This window comes from Thamnophis sirtalis, unplaced genomic scaffold (assembly GCF_051295495.1).
Source record: "Thamnophis sirtalis isolate CommonGarterSnake01/CBP01778 unplaced genomic scaffold, rThaSir2_p1.2 scaffold_14, whole genome shotgun sequence".
Taxonomy (NCBI): Eukaryota; Metazoa; Chordata; class Lepidosauria; order Squamata; family Natricidae; genus Thamnophis; species Thamnophis sirtalis.
The window spans coordinates 22944065-22958208 of record NW_028261394.1 but is presented as its reverse complement, the minus strand read 5'-3'; the positions used below and the strand labels follow the sequence as shown (position 1 = coordinate 22958208).

General features: G+C 40.6%; 1 protein-coding gene across 1 annotated transcript in view; it reads right to left on the bottom strand.

The window, feature by feature from the left end:
* LOC106551790 (uncharacterized) overlaps nucleotides 1-8179 on the bottom strand; it is a 110716-nt gene extending 102537 nt beyond the window's left edge. Inside the window, exons 1-5 of the mRNA XM_087728907.1 lie at nucleotides 7986-8179; nucleotides 6660-6751; nucleotides 3309-3415; nucleotides 2005-2369; nucleotides 742-845 (exon numbers count right to left, since the gene is read on the bottom strand). Of these exons, the coding sequence (XP_087585033.1) occupies nucleotides 742-845; nucleotides 2005-2369; nucleotides 3309-3415; nucleotides 6660-6751; nucleotides 7986-8179 (862 nt within the window). The remainder of the gene's footprint in view (nucleotides 1-741; nucleotides 846-2004; nucleotides 2370-3308; nucleotides 3416-6659; nucleotides 6752-7985) is intronic.
* Nucleotides 8180-14144: the final 5965 nt, after the last annotated feature.

Sequence of the window (14144 nt, the reverse complement as noted above, 5' to 3'; positions counted from 1 at the left end):
TATCTGTACATCCAAAGCAAGCACACAAAAGTTTTACTTTCATATGTGTGGAACATTTGGTTGAAGCTGCTTTATTTATTCCAAATTTCTGCAAAACATTACTTTGTTCAATATGGGAGATGTTAGCTCTTACAAAGTCAATTCACATATTTGAAATGATGAGGCATTTTTGTCCAGAAAAAGAGGACATTCTTTGTAAAACTGCCCTGCAAAATCACTAGGAAGATTTTATACATATTTTGGAACTGAGTGATGCCAAAATAGAATCAATCGCATAGTTATATGCATACAGCTTTATGTTATTTTAAGGGAGCCCACATGAAAAATCTCTCTAGTGGATTGGGTCCTGGCCTACATCTTGAGGCAGACAAGATGGGGTAGGGTGGGGGGACAGGTATTGGACTAAGAGTTAGGAGACTTGAGTTATATTCCCACACAGCCAAGGAAGCTCACTGGTGACTTTAGTCCAATGACTTTCCCTCTGTCCAACCTGCTTCACAACCTATTGGGAGAAAACAGCAGGAAGCACTATGTATATTATTTTGAGCTTCTGTCACAAAAGGTGAAGTTTACATATGATAAATAAATAAACATTTCATGACAGCATTAAGATTTGAGGTTGGTTAGAGCTGAGCAACTTTGTGTTCATGGGCACTAGCCCAAAATGATTTCAATTTATTTTTGGAATTATTCAGAAGGAAACAAATAGCAAGAAAAACACAGCATATCAGAAACAGTCACCTTCTTTCGCAAGCTGTCCTTCAAGGAAATTCAAACGATTTTGAAAGACAGCAAGCTGAGTCATTGGATTTAATTTGAAATAAACAGAATTTAGGCCTTTGTAGCTGCAAAAGAAGAAAAGAAAATGAATGCTTGCATGCTGCATGTCAAGCAACACAGGACTGCAGTCCCACTTTTGAACAAAGCTAGATTTTACATTGCTGTGCTTTCTCTTTTCTCTAATCATCATTCCAGATCAGCACAAACACAACAGAACTACTTTTCTCCGATCTCCCATCAGACCTTCTAGTTATACCACCCTATACACCATTATTATTACATCACTTTACTTCCAGAAACTAGTTGGCAAAGTATATTTCCATTAAATAAAACACATTTGACATTGCTTGAAATGGAACATAGAAAATAAAAATTATATGAGAGTTATATTGCCATTAAAAATCATGAATGTGCTAACTAGAAAGTGTGTAGTGTTTTTTATTCAACTCTGAAAAGATGCTTTGGAATGTGTGGGGCACAAATGTTAATCCCGTCAGCAACTCTTGAAAACAGCTGTGTCTTTTCCATGAGGCTTATGATAGCTGCAGAAGGCAGTTGTATGATCTAGGGAATAGATGCGGGAGCGTTATAGAATCATGAACAGTGACTGCAAGCTTCTTTGCTGAAGAAAACTGAAGTGCTACATTTCTATATATCTCTCTGAGGTAAAGAGTACCTCAAAGCTAATATAGCTATTCTATCATATTAAACAATATTTTATTTTACTATTGTAATTCAATTTATATATTCTGCACTTTACAAATGATACATGATTGACAGCTGAGGAAGAACAGAGTGTTTTGGAATCTGGCTTGCACCGGCAAATTCAAGGCCATTTACCCTGAGAGTGGAAACACCTCAGTGCTTCCCAAAACATCTCAGTGGTGCTGGATTAGCTACAGATGGATGGAATATGGGGAGAGGGCTGGAGAAACCAAGGTGTTAGTTTTGTATTGATGTGCGAGAACTTTAAATTCCATATGACTCTACTGCAATCAGCATCTCTTAGTAAAAATACCTTTCGCTTTAATCAAATGGAATTGAGAGTTTTACTTCCCTAGGGGATCAGATTGGGGCAGATATGACAACCATACAAAATGTGTCACCTCATTTATATGTTACATATGCAATGACCGCTAAAAAAAGATGAAGCTTCATCATAATCACTATCTTGACTCCCCCCACCCCCCACACACACCTTATTCCAAACCTGAAGAAACTTACATATCATGGAAGTCCACACAGCCTATCTGAGTTGGAAACAGCATCATTATCTTGGTATCAACAAAGGGCAGCAAGCGCACAAGTTTGATTTGGAACAGGTCTTTCAGGGAGGGCGAGCAAAGATCAGGTAAGCTGTGGTTGATCTTGGTCAGAATGGTCTCCAGGGCAAGATATGCAGCTTTGTGGTCAAGCAGGAGGTCAAGAGGTGATCGAGACAACTCATCCAGGAAGCCCTCTATATAGACAACATCCTGGCTGCTGAGGGCTTTGGCAACAGGTTCCATTAGGGTGAGATTGGAGAGGACCTTATGAGTGACAATCAGCTGGGCCAGCTGGGAAGCGGTAAAGACATTGAGAGCGGCAAACTAGAAAGATGCGAAGAGAAGAGAGTGAGAATGGTGCACCCCCAGGGAAACTTTCACCGATTAAGCTGAAATAGCTAAAGAGCAACACAGCTAGTTGCTGCCTTGTGTGACCTATGGGGTAAAAAATGGAAATAATTATTTTAATGATAAAATACCTCCAATATATGCCTTGAAATAACTTTTAAGGGACATGGATTTGCCCAGTGGGCTGATAAGCAAAATACAAATAACCATTCTTTTTGTGATAATTTTTATTTATTTCCAAAATTTTCCAAGCATGTACAGAATTCTCACTGTTTTTTTTAAAGAGCATGTGTGCCTAAGGTTATCTTTCACCTGTTTAAAAACCGACAACAGTACTTGACCTTAGAACAAAAAGCTTACAGTATTCATTTAGTGCTGCTATAGCAGTGATGGCAAACATTGTGCGCATGCATGCTTGTCAAGGATGTGCATGAGCATCCAATGATCAGCTGGCACTGCCGCATACCCGAAGGGATCATACTCCAGAAAAACTTAACTTCTAGGTTCTAGAAGGCATGTGCACCCAATAATCAGTTAGCAGGTGCACATGTGCAGGCTGGTTTTTGACATTGCTGTGCGTGTGAAGAGATTGTGCTCCGGAAAAACCAAACTTCTGGGTTCTGGCACACATGCGCACCCAACAATCATCTGGGCTGCGCATATGCACACACTGGTTTTCAGCCCTGCCATGCACACAAAGGACAACTGATCGTCGCACATGCATGCTCACCAGAAACCCAGAAGACAAACAGGCTAGGCTGTGCTTGCCAGGTGATATGGCTTCACGTGCCACTTTGGGCAGGTGTGCCATAGGTTCACCATCATGGTGCTATAGTATCTGTTGAATGTTCAAACGGTTTTGCTAGTTGAAACTCTTTATCAAAGGCCAATGAAGTGAAGGAAAAAAAACTTTACCCCATCAAAACCACTCCAGATCTTTGTAAAGTCATTATAGGAGGCATGATTTTGAAATCTCTTCCAGTTGCTTTGTATCCATTCTTTAGGTGATCTTTTCTGGCACCCTAAAGGAATATAAAAAGAAATTGGAAGAGTAATTTTTGAATTTGGTAGAACAACTTTTTGTGTGACTGGGCCATAATTCCCCAAATTCCCAACCGTTCACCTGATCATTGGGAATTCTCACAGTTTAGATCCAGGGGACACCAATGTGAGAGAGACTCAAGAGCAGAGCCAAAGTCCTGGTGGGGAGGATGAGAAACTGACATTGCATCTATTCAGATAATGTAGCACATATAACATGTGACATTTGTAAAATGAAGTTAAGATGCATATGATGCCATCAAAGCTCATACTAGATTTTAAGTATATCCATTAAGAAATGGAGTATCCTTAACTAGCATGCTGGAATCATCGGACCCAAAGTCAAAAAAAAAAAAAAAAAAGGGAAAGCTCCGCAGTGGTGGGATTCTGTCGCTTTGGGGCGGTTTGAGCAAACCAGTTGTAAAAATTCTGGCTGCCCCCCCCCCCCGTCACTCCTCATCTCGTCCACTTGCCTGGCGTAGGTGCTGCTGCTGTGTCTGGTTGCTTGCCTCGACCACACGGTCTCTGCAGCCCAGCCAGCTTACCAGCATTGGCCCAGCCTCCCACGTGGTCCAGGACTCCCTAGGACTCCCTGGCCTCTTACAGGCTGAAAGGGAGGGTTCCTGGGCCCAATCAGCCCTCCCACCCCATTTCCCATGGCTTTTGAAGAGCTGCAGAAGAGGCTGAGTCACATGGCAGAGAAGCCAAAGTCTTTTATTCAGAAGCCAGGGAAGCTGTAAGAACGTGGGACGTAAGAAAAACAGCTTTCCCCATCCGAATAAAAGTCTTCAGCTTCTCTGCCAGGAGGGCCTGCAGCCTTAGTTTGGGCCCAGTTAGCTTGCTGCATGCAGAATGGCTAGCTCGAATGAGCAGCTTCAGGGATTGGGGCAGTGTTGGGATTCAATTTGTTTTACTACCGGTTCTGTGGGTGTGGCTTAGTGACTGTGACTAGGTGGTCATGTGACTGCATGGGTGTGGCCATGTTGACTAAGGTGACCAGGCGTCCCTATTTTGGCGGGACAGTCATAATTTATAACAATTTGTCCCATGTCCCGGGGCGTTTAAAAAAAGTCCCGATTTTCTGGCTTCATGTTGAAAGCCCAGTGGATTTGCTTAAGAAATCCTAACCGGGGCAAGGCAAAAGACACTCTGTCTAAACCCTCTCTTTGTCTCAGTACTTTCATTGAAGATATTAAAACATTAAAGCAAGAAAACGGACACCCCCCACGCCCCTTTTACTTTATTTTATAAGAAAAGATGACCCAGTACCATAGAGCTCCAGGAAATAGTTGGCTAGAGAAGTCGTGAGTGTTCCTTCCTGGATTTTCTGGAGGGGAGGGGCACGGAAGTTGGAGGTCAGCTCGTGTGGAAAAAATGGTGGCAAAGTTTCTTTGAAAAATATTTCCCTGACTAATTTCACCATTTTAATTTGCTTAGTTCTTTGTATTAACATCTACATCATTCTGGATTGACGTGGAGTTCCTGCCTGCTGGTAAGTGAGCTGGGTTTTTTTCTTTTATTTTTTTAATGTATTTTAAAATAATATTTTATTTATTGTGCATAGGATTTTTTAAAATACAGAATAAAAATATTTTTAAAAGTCCTATGCACAATAAATAAAATATTATTTTAAAATAGATTAAAAAAATAAAAGAAAAAAACCCAGCTCACTTACCAGCAGGCACAAGTGAGCACTCCAAGTCAATCCAGAATGATATAGATGTTAATACAAAGAACTGAGCAAATTAAAATGGCAAAATTAGTCAGGGAAATATTTTTCAAAGAAACTTTGCCACCATTTTTCCCACACGAACCGACCTCCAGCCTCCGTGCCCCTCCCCTCAGGAAAATCCAGGAAGGAAGACTCACGGCTTCTCTAGCCAAGTATTTCCTGGAGCTCTATGGTACTTGGTCAATTTTCTTATAAAATGAGGTAAAAGGGTTCCACCACAAAACCGCGTTCGACTAAAGCGCTCTCGATGAAACCGCGTACCTGACGTCATGACAGCACGACGAAAAAAGCACGCTGTGAGCGCTAAAGCTAAAATTAACCCCTAAACCTAAACCTAACCCCCCGAAACCTAATCCTAAACCTAACCCTAAACCTAACCCTTAACCTAACCCTAAACCTAACCCTTAACCTAACGCTAAACCTAATGCTAACCCTTAACCTAACTCTAAACCTAACCCTAACGCTTAACCTAACCCTAAACCTAACCCTAACCCTTAACCTAACCCTAAACCTAACCCTAAACCTAACCCTTACCTTAATGTGAATCGGCTTGCTTTCAAAGCGCTTTTTAAAGCGCCCTTTTTTCTCCGCAGTCGCTGTTGTCGCGCTGCTGATGATGTCAGCAACGCGCTTTAATCAGGCGCGCTTTAGTGGACCGCGGTTTTGTTGTGCCACGGGTAAAAGGGCGAGAGGGCGTTTTCTTTCTTTAAAGTTTTAATATCTTCAATGAAAGTACTGAGACAGAGAGAGAGGGTTAGACAGAGTGTCTTTTGTCTTGCCCCGGTTAGGATTTCTTAAGCAAATCCACTGGGCTTTCAACATGAAGCCAGAAAAGCCAGGACTTTTTTAAAACGCCCCGGGACACGGGACAAATTGTTAGAAATCGTGACTGTCCTGCTGAAATCAGGACGTCTGGTCACCTTAACCAAGCCACACCCACAGAACCAGTGGGTAAAAAAAATGGAATACCATCATTGGAAAGCTGGTAAATTAACAAAATAACTTTAACCACACAGACCATGAGACCTGCTTTTTTTAATGTGCATCACAATGCATTTGAATGGAGAATCTTGGATTACACAGATGTAGCCCCCATCCTCACTTTTCTAACTCCCCCCCCCCCCATTCCAAGCACCTCTGGTAGATCTTTTGGCAGGGCTGCAATCTCCAAATTAAATGGAGCGTTCAATGGAGCACATTTTAATTATTAAGTTAAATCTCTTTGGTGGGCACTTAAAGTTAAGTAAATGGTTTTTTAAAGAGAAGTTCTCTTTAGCAAGAGGTCTAAGCAAATTCTCCACAAGAAGCCAATATGTCCCATTTCTGAATCAGTAGGGGAAGAACTCTTATACAATGGAACATAGGAAGTTATTTCTAAGGCAAGCTAAATTGCGCTAATGACCAACTTGTGTTTTTTAACTGGAATTATAATTTATTTCAAATGTGAATCAGGAGTGGGGGGGTTGCTCTGTATCTCCCACTTCCTCACTTACGGAATACAGTAAGGAATCTTCCAATCCAGCTGGTCACCAACTGCCTTGTGCTGTTATCCATATCCGGGTACACACTGTCTAAGGCCTGGACACTAATGAAAGGAAGACAAATCATCAAAAATCCTGTGAATAGATATGCTACAAACATTCCTTTTGTGGATAGGGATCCTTAGGATTCAAATTTTAGTTCCCATCTCACCTGCTTTAAATCTGGTAGGCTATCTGAATTCTAGCCTCCATTAAGTCTCTACTATAGATTCTATATTTTGTTTGAAATATCTAGACAGCCATTTAGAATTTCTGGGAGGATTATGCATAATTAGCAAATGACTAAAATAGAGGTAGAAATAAGAGGGGAAAATAGTAAAAATAGATATTAAGATGATACAACATATGGCAGAACTATGAGAAGGTTTAAAATTGAGGGATGATAATAGACGTTATATGTTGGTAAAACTAAAAAGGAAAAGGAAATGTAATTATTAGGAATAATACTGTTATGTTTATTTGTATTGAACTGTATAACACCCAGGAATCAAACCGTTCACGCAATGAGGTTTATAAAAAGAAAAAAAGAAAAAACTTTATTAAAAAAAGAAATTTTTACTTTTCTGAACTTTGCACTGCAGTTTGGGACTTGCCCCAACCTTTTGGGCACCAGGGACCAGTGGAGAGAGATTTTTCCGCATATGAAAGGGGGCACGGTCTTGCATGCTGCCTGTATCCTGCCGATGGGGCTTATCTTGTCTACGTGGACTGCTTGCTGGCCACAGTGCAGACTGTTTTGGTCCACAGACTGGGGGTTAGGGACCCCTGGCTTAGGGGACAAGCGCAACATGGCAAAAGGCAAATTCTTCACAGAAATTGTTACATTCAGAGTGATGTGCCTGAAAATACATTATAACGTACTGGGCAAACTTTTAGATACCTATCTAAAAAGCCATCTGTGGATAAAAAATTGAAATATAGATCCCATAAATATTCAATAAATGAGTCAACAAAAAAATCATATTTGAACAGCTGCACCTGTCATCTCTCCCTCTCCCTTTATATAAGTTAGCCACTTATATAAAGTGGCTAACTTTCAGATGGTTATAGGGATTGAGGAGATTGTTGTAACATTTAGGAGGAAGGAGGGAGAAAGGTTTTGTTGGTAAAGGAGGGTGAAAGTAGATTCTTAACTATCCTTCCCTTTTTTAAAGTATTCTTTTCATCACTTCTTCCTTTTCCTTTTTTCCTTTTACACTTCTGTATTTGTCTTTTAGCTGGGTAAAAACTTTGAATAAGAAATAATTTTTAAAACCCATTCAAATAGTTGCTACATACATTGTTCTGAAGCCATCACAGGTTATTGGAATTTGAGTCATGCAGTCTAAGATGTTGGTGTTCACATCCGTCAAGTAAGAGTGCATCGTCTCTTGGAACCAAGAGGAGAGGAAGCCAGCATTCAATACCAGAGGATCTGTCTTTATTTTTTCCCATGCTGCATTCAGCAAGAATCTTTTGAAAGCTGGTAACATCTGGTCTCTGGAGATCTAAAACAGCAGGCCCATTAATTTGAGTATCTTTGGGCAAACTGATTGCTTTTATGTATGTCAGAGGAAAGCAGAAGTAAAACAAAGCCCCCTCTTATTAATTTCCCATGAAACAGAATTGGAAGGGACCTTGGAGGCGTGACCCGTCAAAACCGCGGTCCACTAAAGCGCGCCCGATTAAAGCGCGTACGTGACGTCATCATCAGCGCGACAAATACGACCGCGGAGAAAAAAGGGCGCTTTAAAAAGCGCTTTTAAATCAAGCCGATTCACATAAAGGTAAGGGTTAGGTTTAGGGTTAGGGTTAGGGTTAGGTTAAGGGTTAGGGTTAGGTTTAGGGTTAGCGTTAGGTTTAGCGTTAGGTTAAGGGTTAGGTATAGGGTTAGGTTTAGGGTTAGGTTAAGGGAGGCTTAGGGTTAGGGTTAGGTTTAGGGTTAGGTTTGGGGGGGTTAGGGTAAGGTTTTCGCGTTAATTTTAAGTTTACCGATCACAGCGTGCTGTTTTCGTCGCGCTGTGATGACGTCACGTACGCGCTTTCGTCGAGCGCGCTTTAGTCTACCGCGGTTTTGTGGTGGAACCCCTTGGAGGTCTTCTAATCCAACCCCTACTTAGGCAAGAAACCCTATAACTTTTCAGACAAGTGGCTATTCAATCACTTCTTAAAACCCTACAATGATGGAGCACTCACTACTTCTGAAGGCAAGCCATTCCACTGATTAATTGTTCTCACTATCAAGAAATTTCTCCTTAGTTCTAGGTTGGATTTCTCTTTGATAAGTTTACATCTGTTGTTCCTTGTCCTGCCCTCGCATGTCTGAATAGGTTGATCCCCTCTTCTTTATGACAGCCCTTAGCTATTTGAAGAATGCTATCATGTCACCCCAAGTCCTTTTCTTCCTTAGACTAGACATATCCAGTTCCTGCAACCATTCATCATGATTTAGCCTCCAGTCCCCTAATCATCTCTGTTGCTTTTCTCTGAGCTCTTTCTAGAGTCTCAACATCTTTTTGTATCATGGCAACCAAAACTGGATGCAATATTCCAATTGTGGTCTTACCAAAGCATTATAAAATGGTACTAAGAGTTCACATGATCTAGATCGGTGTTTCTCAACCTTGGCAGCTTGAAGATGGGTGAACTTCAACTCCCAGAATCCCCCTGCCAGGCTAGCTGGTGGGAGAATTCTGGAAGTTGAAGTCCACTGATCTTCAAGGTGTTGAGGTTGAGAAACACTGATCTAGATTCTATCTCTCTCTTAATGCAGCCTAGGACTGCATTGGCTTTTTTGTGGCTGCAATGCATTGCTGGTTCATATTTAAATGGTTGTCCACTAGGACTCCTAGATCACTCTCACAGTTACTGCTATTGAGTCAGGTACCACCTATTCTATACCTATGCATTTGGCTTTTATTGAAAAACTTTATTTTTCAAAACTTGAATTTCATTTTCTTAGATGGGGCCAAGTGCTCAAGTTTGTCAAGATCCTTCTGGGTCTTGAGCCTCTGTTCTAAAGTATTGACTATTTCCCAAAGCTTGGTGTCTACAAATTTAATGATTTCCCTTCTATCCCCTTGCTATCATGCACACATGCGTGCCCACACCCATAATTTAATGCCCCATGCACCGTGTCTCCTGCACATGGGAATGTGACACATGCATCCCCGCTGCCCCCCACAGCTTTTTGGGAGTCTGGGGAGGGTGAAAACACCCACCTTCTCCCCAGAGGTCTCATTTCCCGACTTCCAGTCTGCCTGTTTTTCACCCTCCCCAGGCTCCTGAAGCTTTCTTGGAGTCTGGGGAGGGCAAAAACTGTCTCCCTTGCCCCCCCCAGAGGTCCTCCAGAGGCTGAAACCCCCCCTCCCAGAGCCCCCACACTAGCCATGAACTTACCTGGCATCACATGGGGACTCCTGGGGAGGGAAGTGCAGTATGGGCGGGCCACCCAAAAATTAGCTGACCAGCAAGGGCATGCACGCTGGAGCCAAGCTAGGGCAACAGCTTGCATGCCCACTGATATAGCTGATATGCCCGCTGATATGGCGTGCCATAGGTTCACCATCACAGCTCTAGATATTTGCAGATTATTCCTTATTTATTCCTCTTTTTTTTCAAGATCTTCCCTAGTATTGATTGATCTGTAGTTTCCTGGATCCATTTCCCACCTCCCCCTTTTTGAAGATGGGAACCATTTCAACTCTTTTCCAGTCGTCTAGTAGCTCCCTGGTGCTCCAGAATCTTGGAAATACATGATTCAGTAGTTCAGAGCTCACATTTGCCAGGTTCTTCAGAACTCTGGAATGTAATCCATCTGGTCCTGGTGATTTGAACTCTTCTAGAATAGATAGGTGAACCCTTGTTATTTTCTTGCCTATACACTGCACTGTTCATATTATAGTAGAAAATGATGCCACAAGCATCATTTGAGGGAGGTATTCATTTCCTCACAAATGATAAACTGAGAAACAGGGAACCAAACTTAAAGCTCAGTATAGTCTCCAGGAACTTGCAGAAATGCTCCCCCATCAGCATTGATGGCCCTGGTGGCAGTCGCCTCACCTCCATGCTCATCTGATTCAGAGCATCCTGCAAAGTGCGGAGCTTGACTTCTTCAAAAAGCAACAAGAAAGCCTCTTGATCAGGCTGGGTGGCAGGGTCCCTCAGAGAGCACATGAGTATAGAGACCAATTTTCTTGAGGTCAGATTGGAAACCTGAAGCACAAAATCCCTGTTAATTGGTTGTATTATTTTCACTAAAAGAAGAAATGTACAAATATCAAGAGGAGCTCAAATGTCCAGTTTCACAACTCTGAGGCTGTGGCCAATAGCCAGTGGAATTGGAGATAAATGGTGACTCTGAGTCACCCCTTTTCATCCATTTGCTTTGGCTATACGCAGAGATATTCCTCATTCCTCAGTCTTCATCAAAGTGTAGCCAGCCTTGGTCTGTGAGACTTTTAAATACAACCGTTACCACAATCACTCCATGCACATGCTAGTTTTTTTCTTTTTCTTCCTTTTTTCATTTGTTATAATTTTGCACCAGTGAGGTTAAAACCAATTTCATTGTATTTAAGTACAATGACATTAAAGATTATAATTATACTTCACTTTCATTCACTTTTTTTCCTACAGAGGCTGGGATTTCATTGGAAAAGCTCCTGTAGCAAGAATTTTATTTCTCTAATGCAAACTGAAAATTATGAAGTCTTTTTTGTTTAAAGCATGTATTTGTATGTAGGGTAATTTCTTTCTCTCCAGATATGATTCTGAACAGGATATCTATTACTATTAATCTTCTCATTGTTCCTATCACCCATCTCCACCCACTAATGACTGTATGACTGTAACTTTGTTGCTTGTATCCTTACAATTTATATTGATTGTTTCCTAGTATGATTTGATTGCTTATTTGTATCCTATGCTTATCACTAAGTGCTGTACCTTATGATTCATGACGAATGTATTCTTTCTTTTATGTACACTGAGAGCAAAGGCACCAGACAAATTCCTTGTGTGTCCAATCACACTTGGCCAATAAAGAATTCTATTCTATTCTATTCTATTCTATTCTATTCTATTCTATTCTATATCCTTCCAATTGTTTTTTGCATTGTGAAGCCCAAACTCTCTTCTTTTCTTTGTGCTTTTTATTTCTATTCTGGCCATATCCTTTCTTACAATTTTCTAAATAATTATGATATGTTGAATCAATGGGAGTTTTCCAAAAATAGATCTTTCAAATTTGTAGCAAATCAATTCCTGAGATATCTATTCTCAGGACAGGTCAATTAAGATACACCTTGGAATTAAGTGTTTGATAATGCTGTCCAACTGAGCTTTCAAAATGGTTATTTAAGAAACCATTTTCTTGAAGATATTTAAAAGCCAAGAAGGATACCTTTTCTACAAAGCCACAAGCATATTGTCGCATAGAAAATTGGCACACGTCTTCAACAGTAGAGTTGAGATCGCTCCTGAAAAAAAGGAAAAGAAAATGATAAAATACAAGAGGTACCCGGAGCACTTTTGGAAGAAGACTCAGAATAAGTCTGACTGGACTGGGTAAAACTCCATATTAGGATTTACAGTATCGTACAGTGAAATGTCAATATTCTTCTACCCATATTGTGACTACCCTATGTACTTCCCAATGGCCTGTTGTGGGTGACCTGGTTCCTATTGGATAGAGACAAGCCACAGGACCAGCTGCATGGCCTCTTGAAGGTAATTGTGGTCATCTGGTAGATAAAGTCAATCAGATCTGCTCCAGCCTGGACTCTGACTGGGCAAGTCCAACTGAGATACTTTTGTGGCATGATCTGTGATGATTTTTTAAAAGTTTTTATTTTTAAAGAAACATAGACAGACAAGACATATAACATAAAAACATCTTCCATTATGTACAGTGTGTCGATTGGTTACAAAATTTTTGTGCATCCTTTCCATAATCATCACTTAAACTTTATATAAAGTCACATATTATCAATCAGCTATATTTCTATGCATTATTATTATATTTCTTGTTCTCTAATTTCATATGTCAACTTACTCATTTCAGCACATCCCATTATTCATATCATCAATCTAATATATATGTATACAATTATTATAATTATTAAAAACAAATATTGAATATTGAACTATTATTACATCCTTTTTATGTGAAGCATGCTAAATTTAGAATAGATTTATAGTATGGCATTTCATTGTATCAATACATCATCCTTAAATCATCCAATGGTATTACATCTTTATATTCTCACTTACAGTTTATATAAAATTTCATATTATCAATCTAGTGTATATAAGTGCATTATTATCATTGTTAATCATTTATTGGACTATAACTATCATTACTTTGACTTATACATAATACTCAAAATTTAACTAACTTTAACTTAATTTTTATTGTAACATTTCATTTCATCATCCTGTATCCTTCCAATAGTAGTGCCGCCCAATATCTCTTGCCATTTGTAACTTCTGTATTCTATTTATTTTCTTGATAAATCTCATGTGGACTTCTCTTAGCAACTTGTTGTTCACTGCATATCTTTTAAGAATTTGAAACCCTCCATTTGTTCCTTCTATCAGTTTGCCTTTGGCTATCACTGGTGCTTCTGCCAAAATTACTCTCATTGTTTCTGCCAGATTTTCTCCCTTTTGTTTGTTGTTCGTTTTGTTTATTGGATTTATATGCCGCCCTTCTCCCAAAGGACTCAGGGTGGCGTACAACGTTAAAAAACAACAACACATATTACAAAAGTTAAAAAGGAAATTAAATAAAGTATCCAAAAACAAACCCAATTAATATTAACAATAAAATTTTAAAAATTAGATTAAAATTAACAATTAAATTAATCATTTAATTTTCCCTTTTTTAGGGAAGGTTGTTGAGAAGGTGGTGGCCCTCCAACTCCGACAGACCTTGTATGAAGCAGGTTACCTAGACCCTTTTCAGTCTGGTTTCAGGCCTGGTTACTCCACCGAAACCGCTTTGGTTGCACTGACCGATGATCTCTGGCGGGCCAGGGACAGAGGCCATTCCTCTGTCCTTGTGCTCCTTGACCTCTCAGCGCCCTTTGATACCATCGACCATGGTATCCTTCTGCGACAGCTGGAAGAGGTGGGAGTGGGAGGCACCATTTTACGGTGGTTCTCCTCTTACCTCTCCGACAGGTCGCAGTCGGTATTGGTCGGAGGACAGAGGTCGACTCCTAGGCCCCTCAATTATGGGGTGCCGCAGGGGTCGGTCCTGTCCCCCCTCCTATTTAACATCTACATGAAGCCACTGGGCGAGATCATCCACCGGCACGGGATTAAATACCACCAGTATGTGGACGATACTCAGCTGTATCTGTCTGCCCCGTGCCAACTCAGTGAAGCGGTGGAAGTGATGTGCCAGTGCCTGGAAGCTGTTAGGGTCTGGATGGGAGTGAACAAACTCAC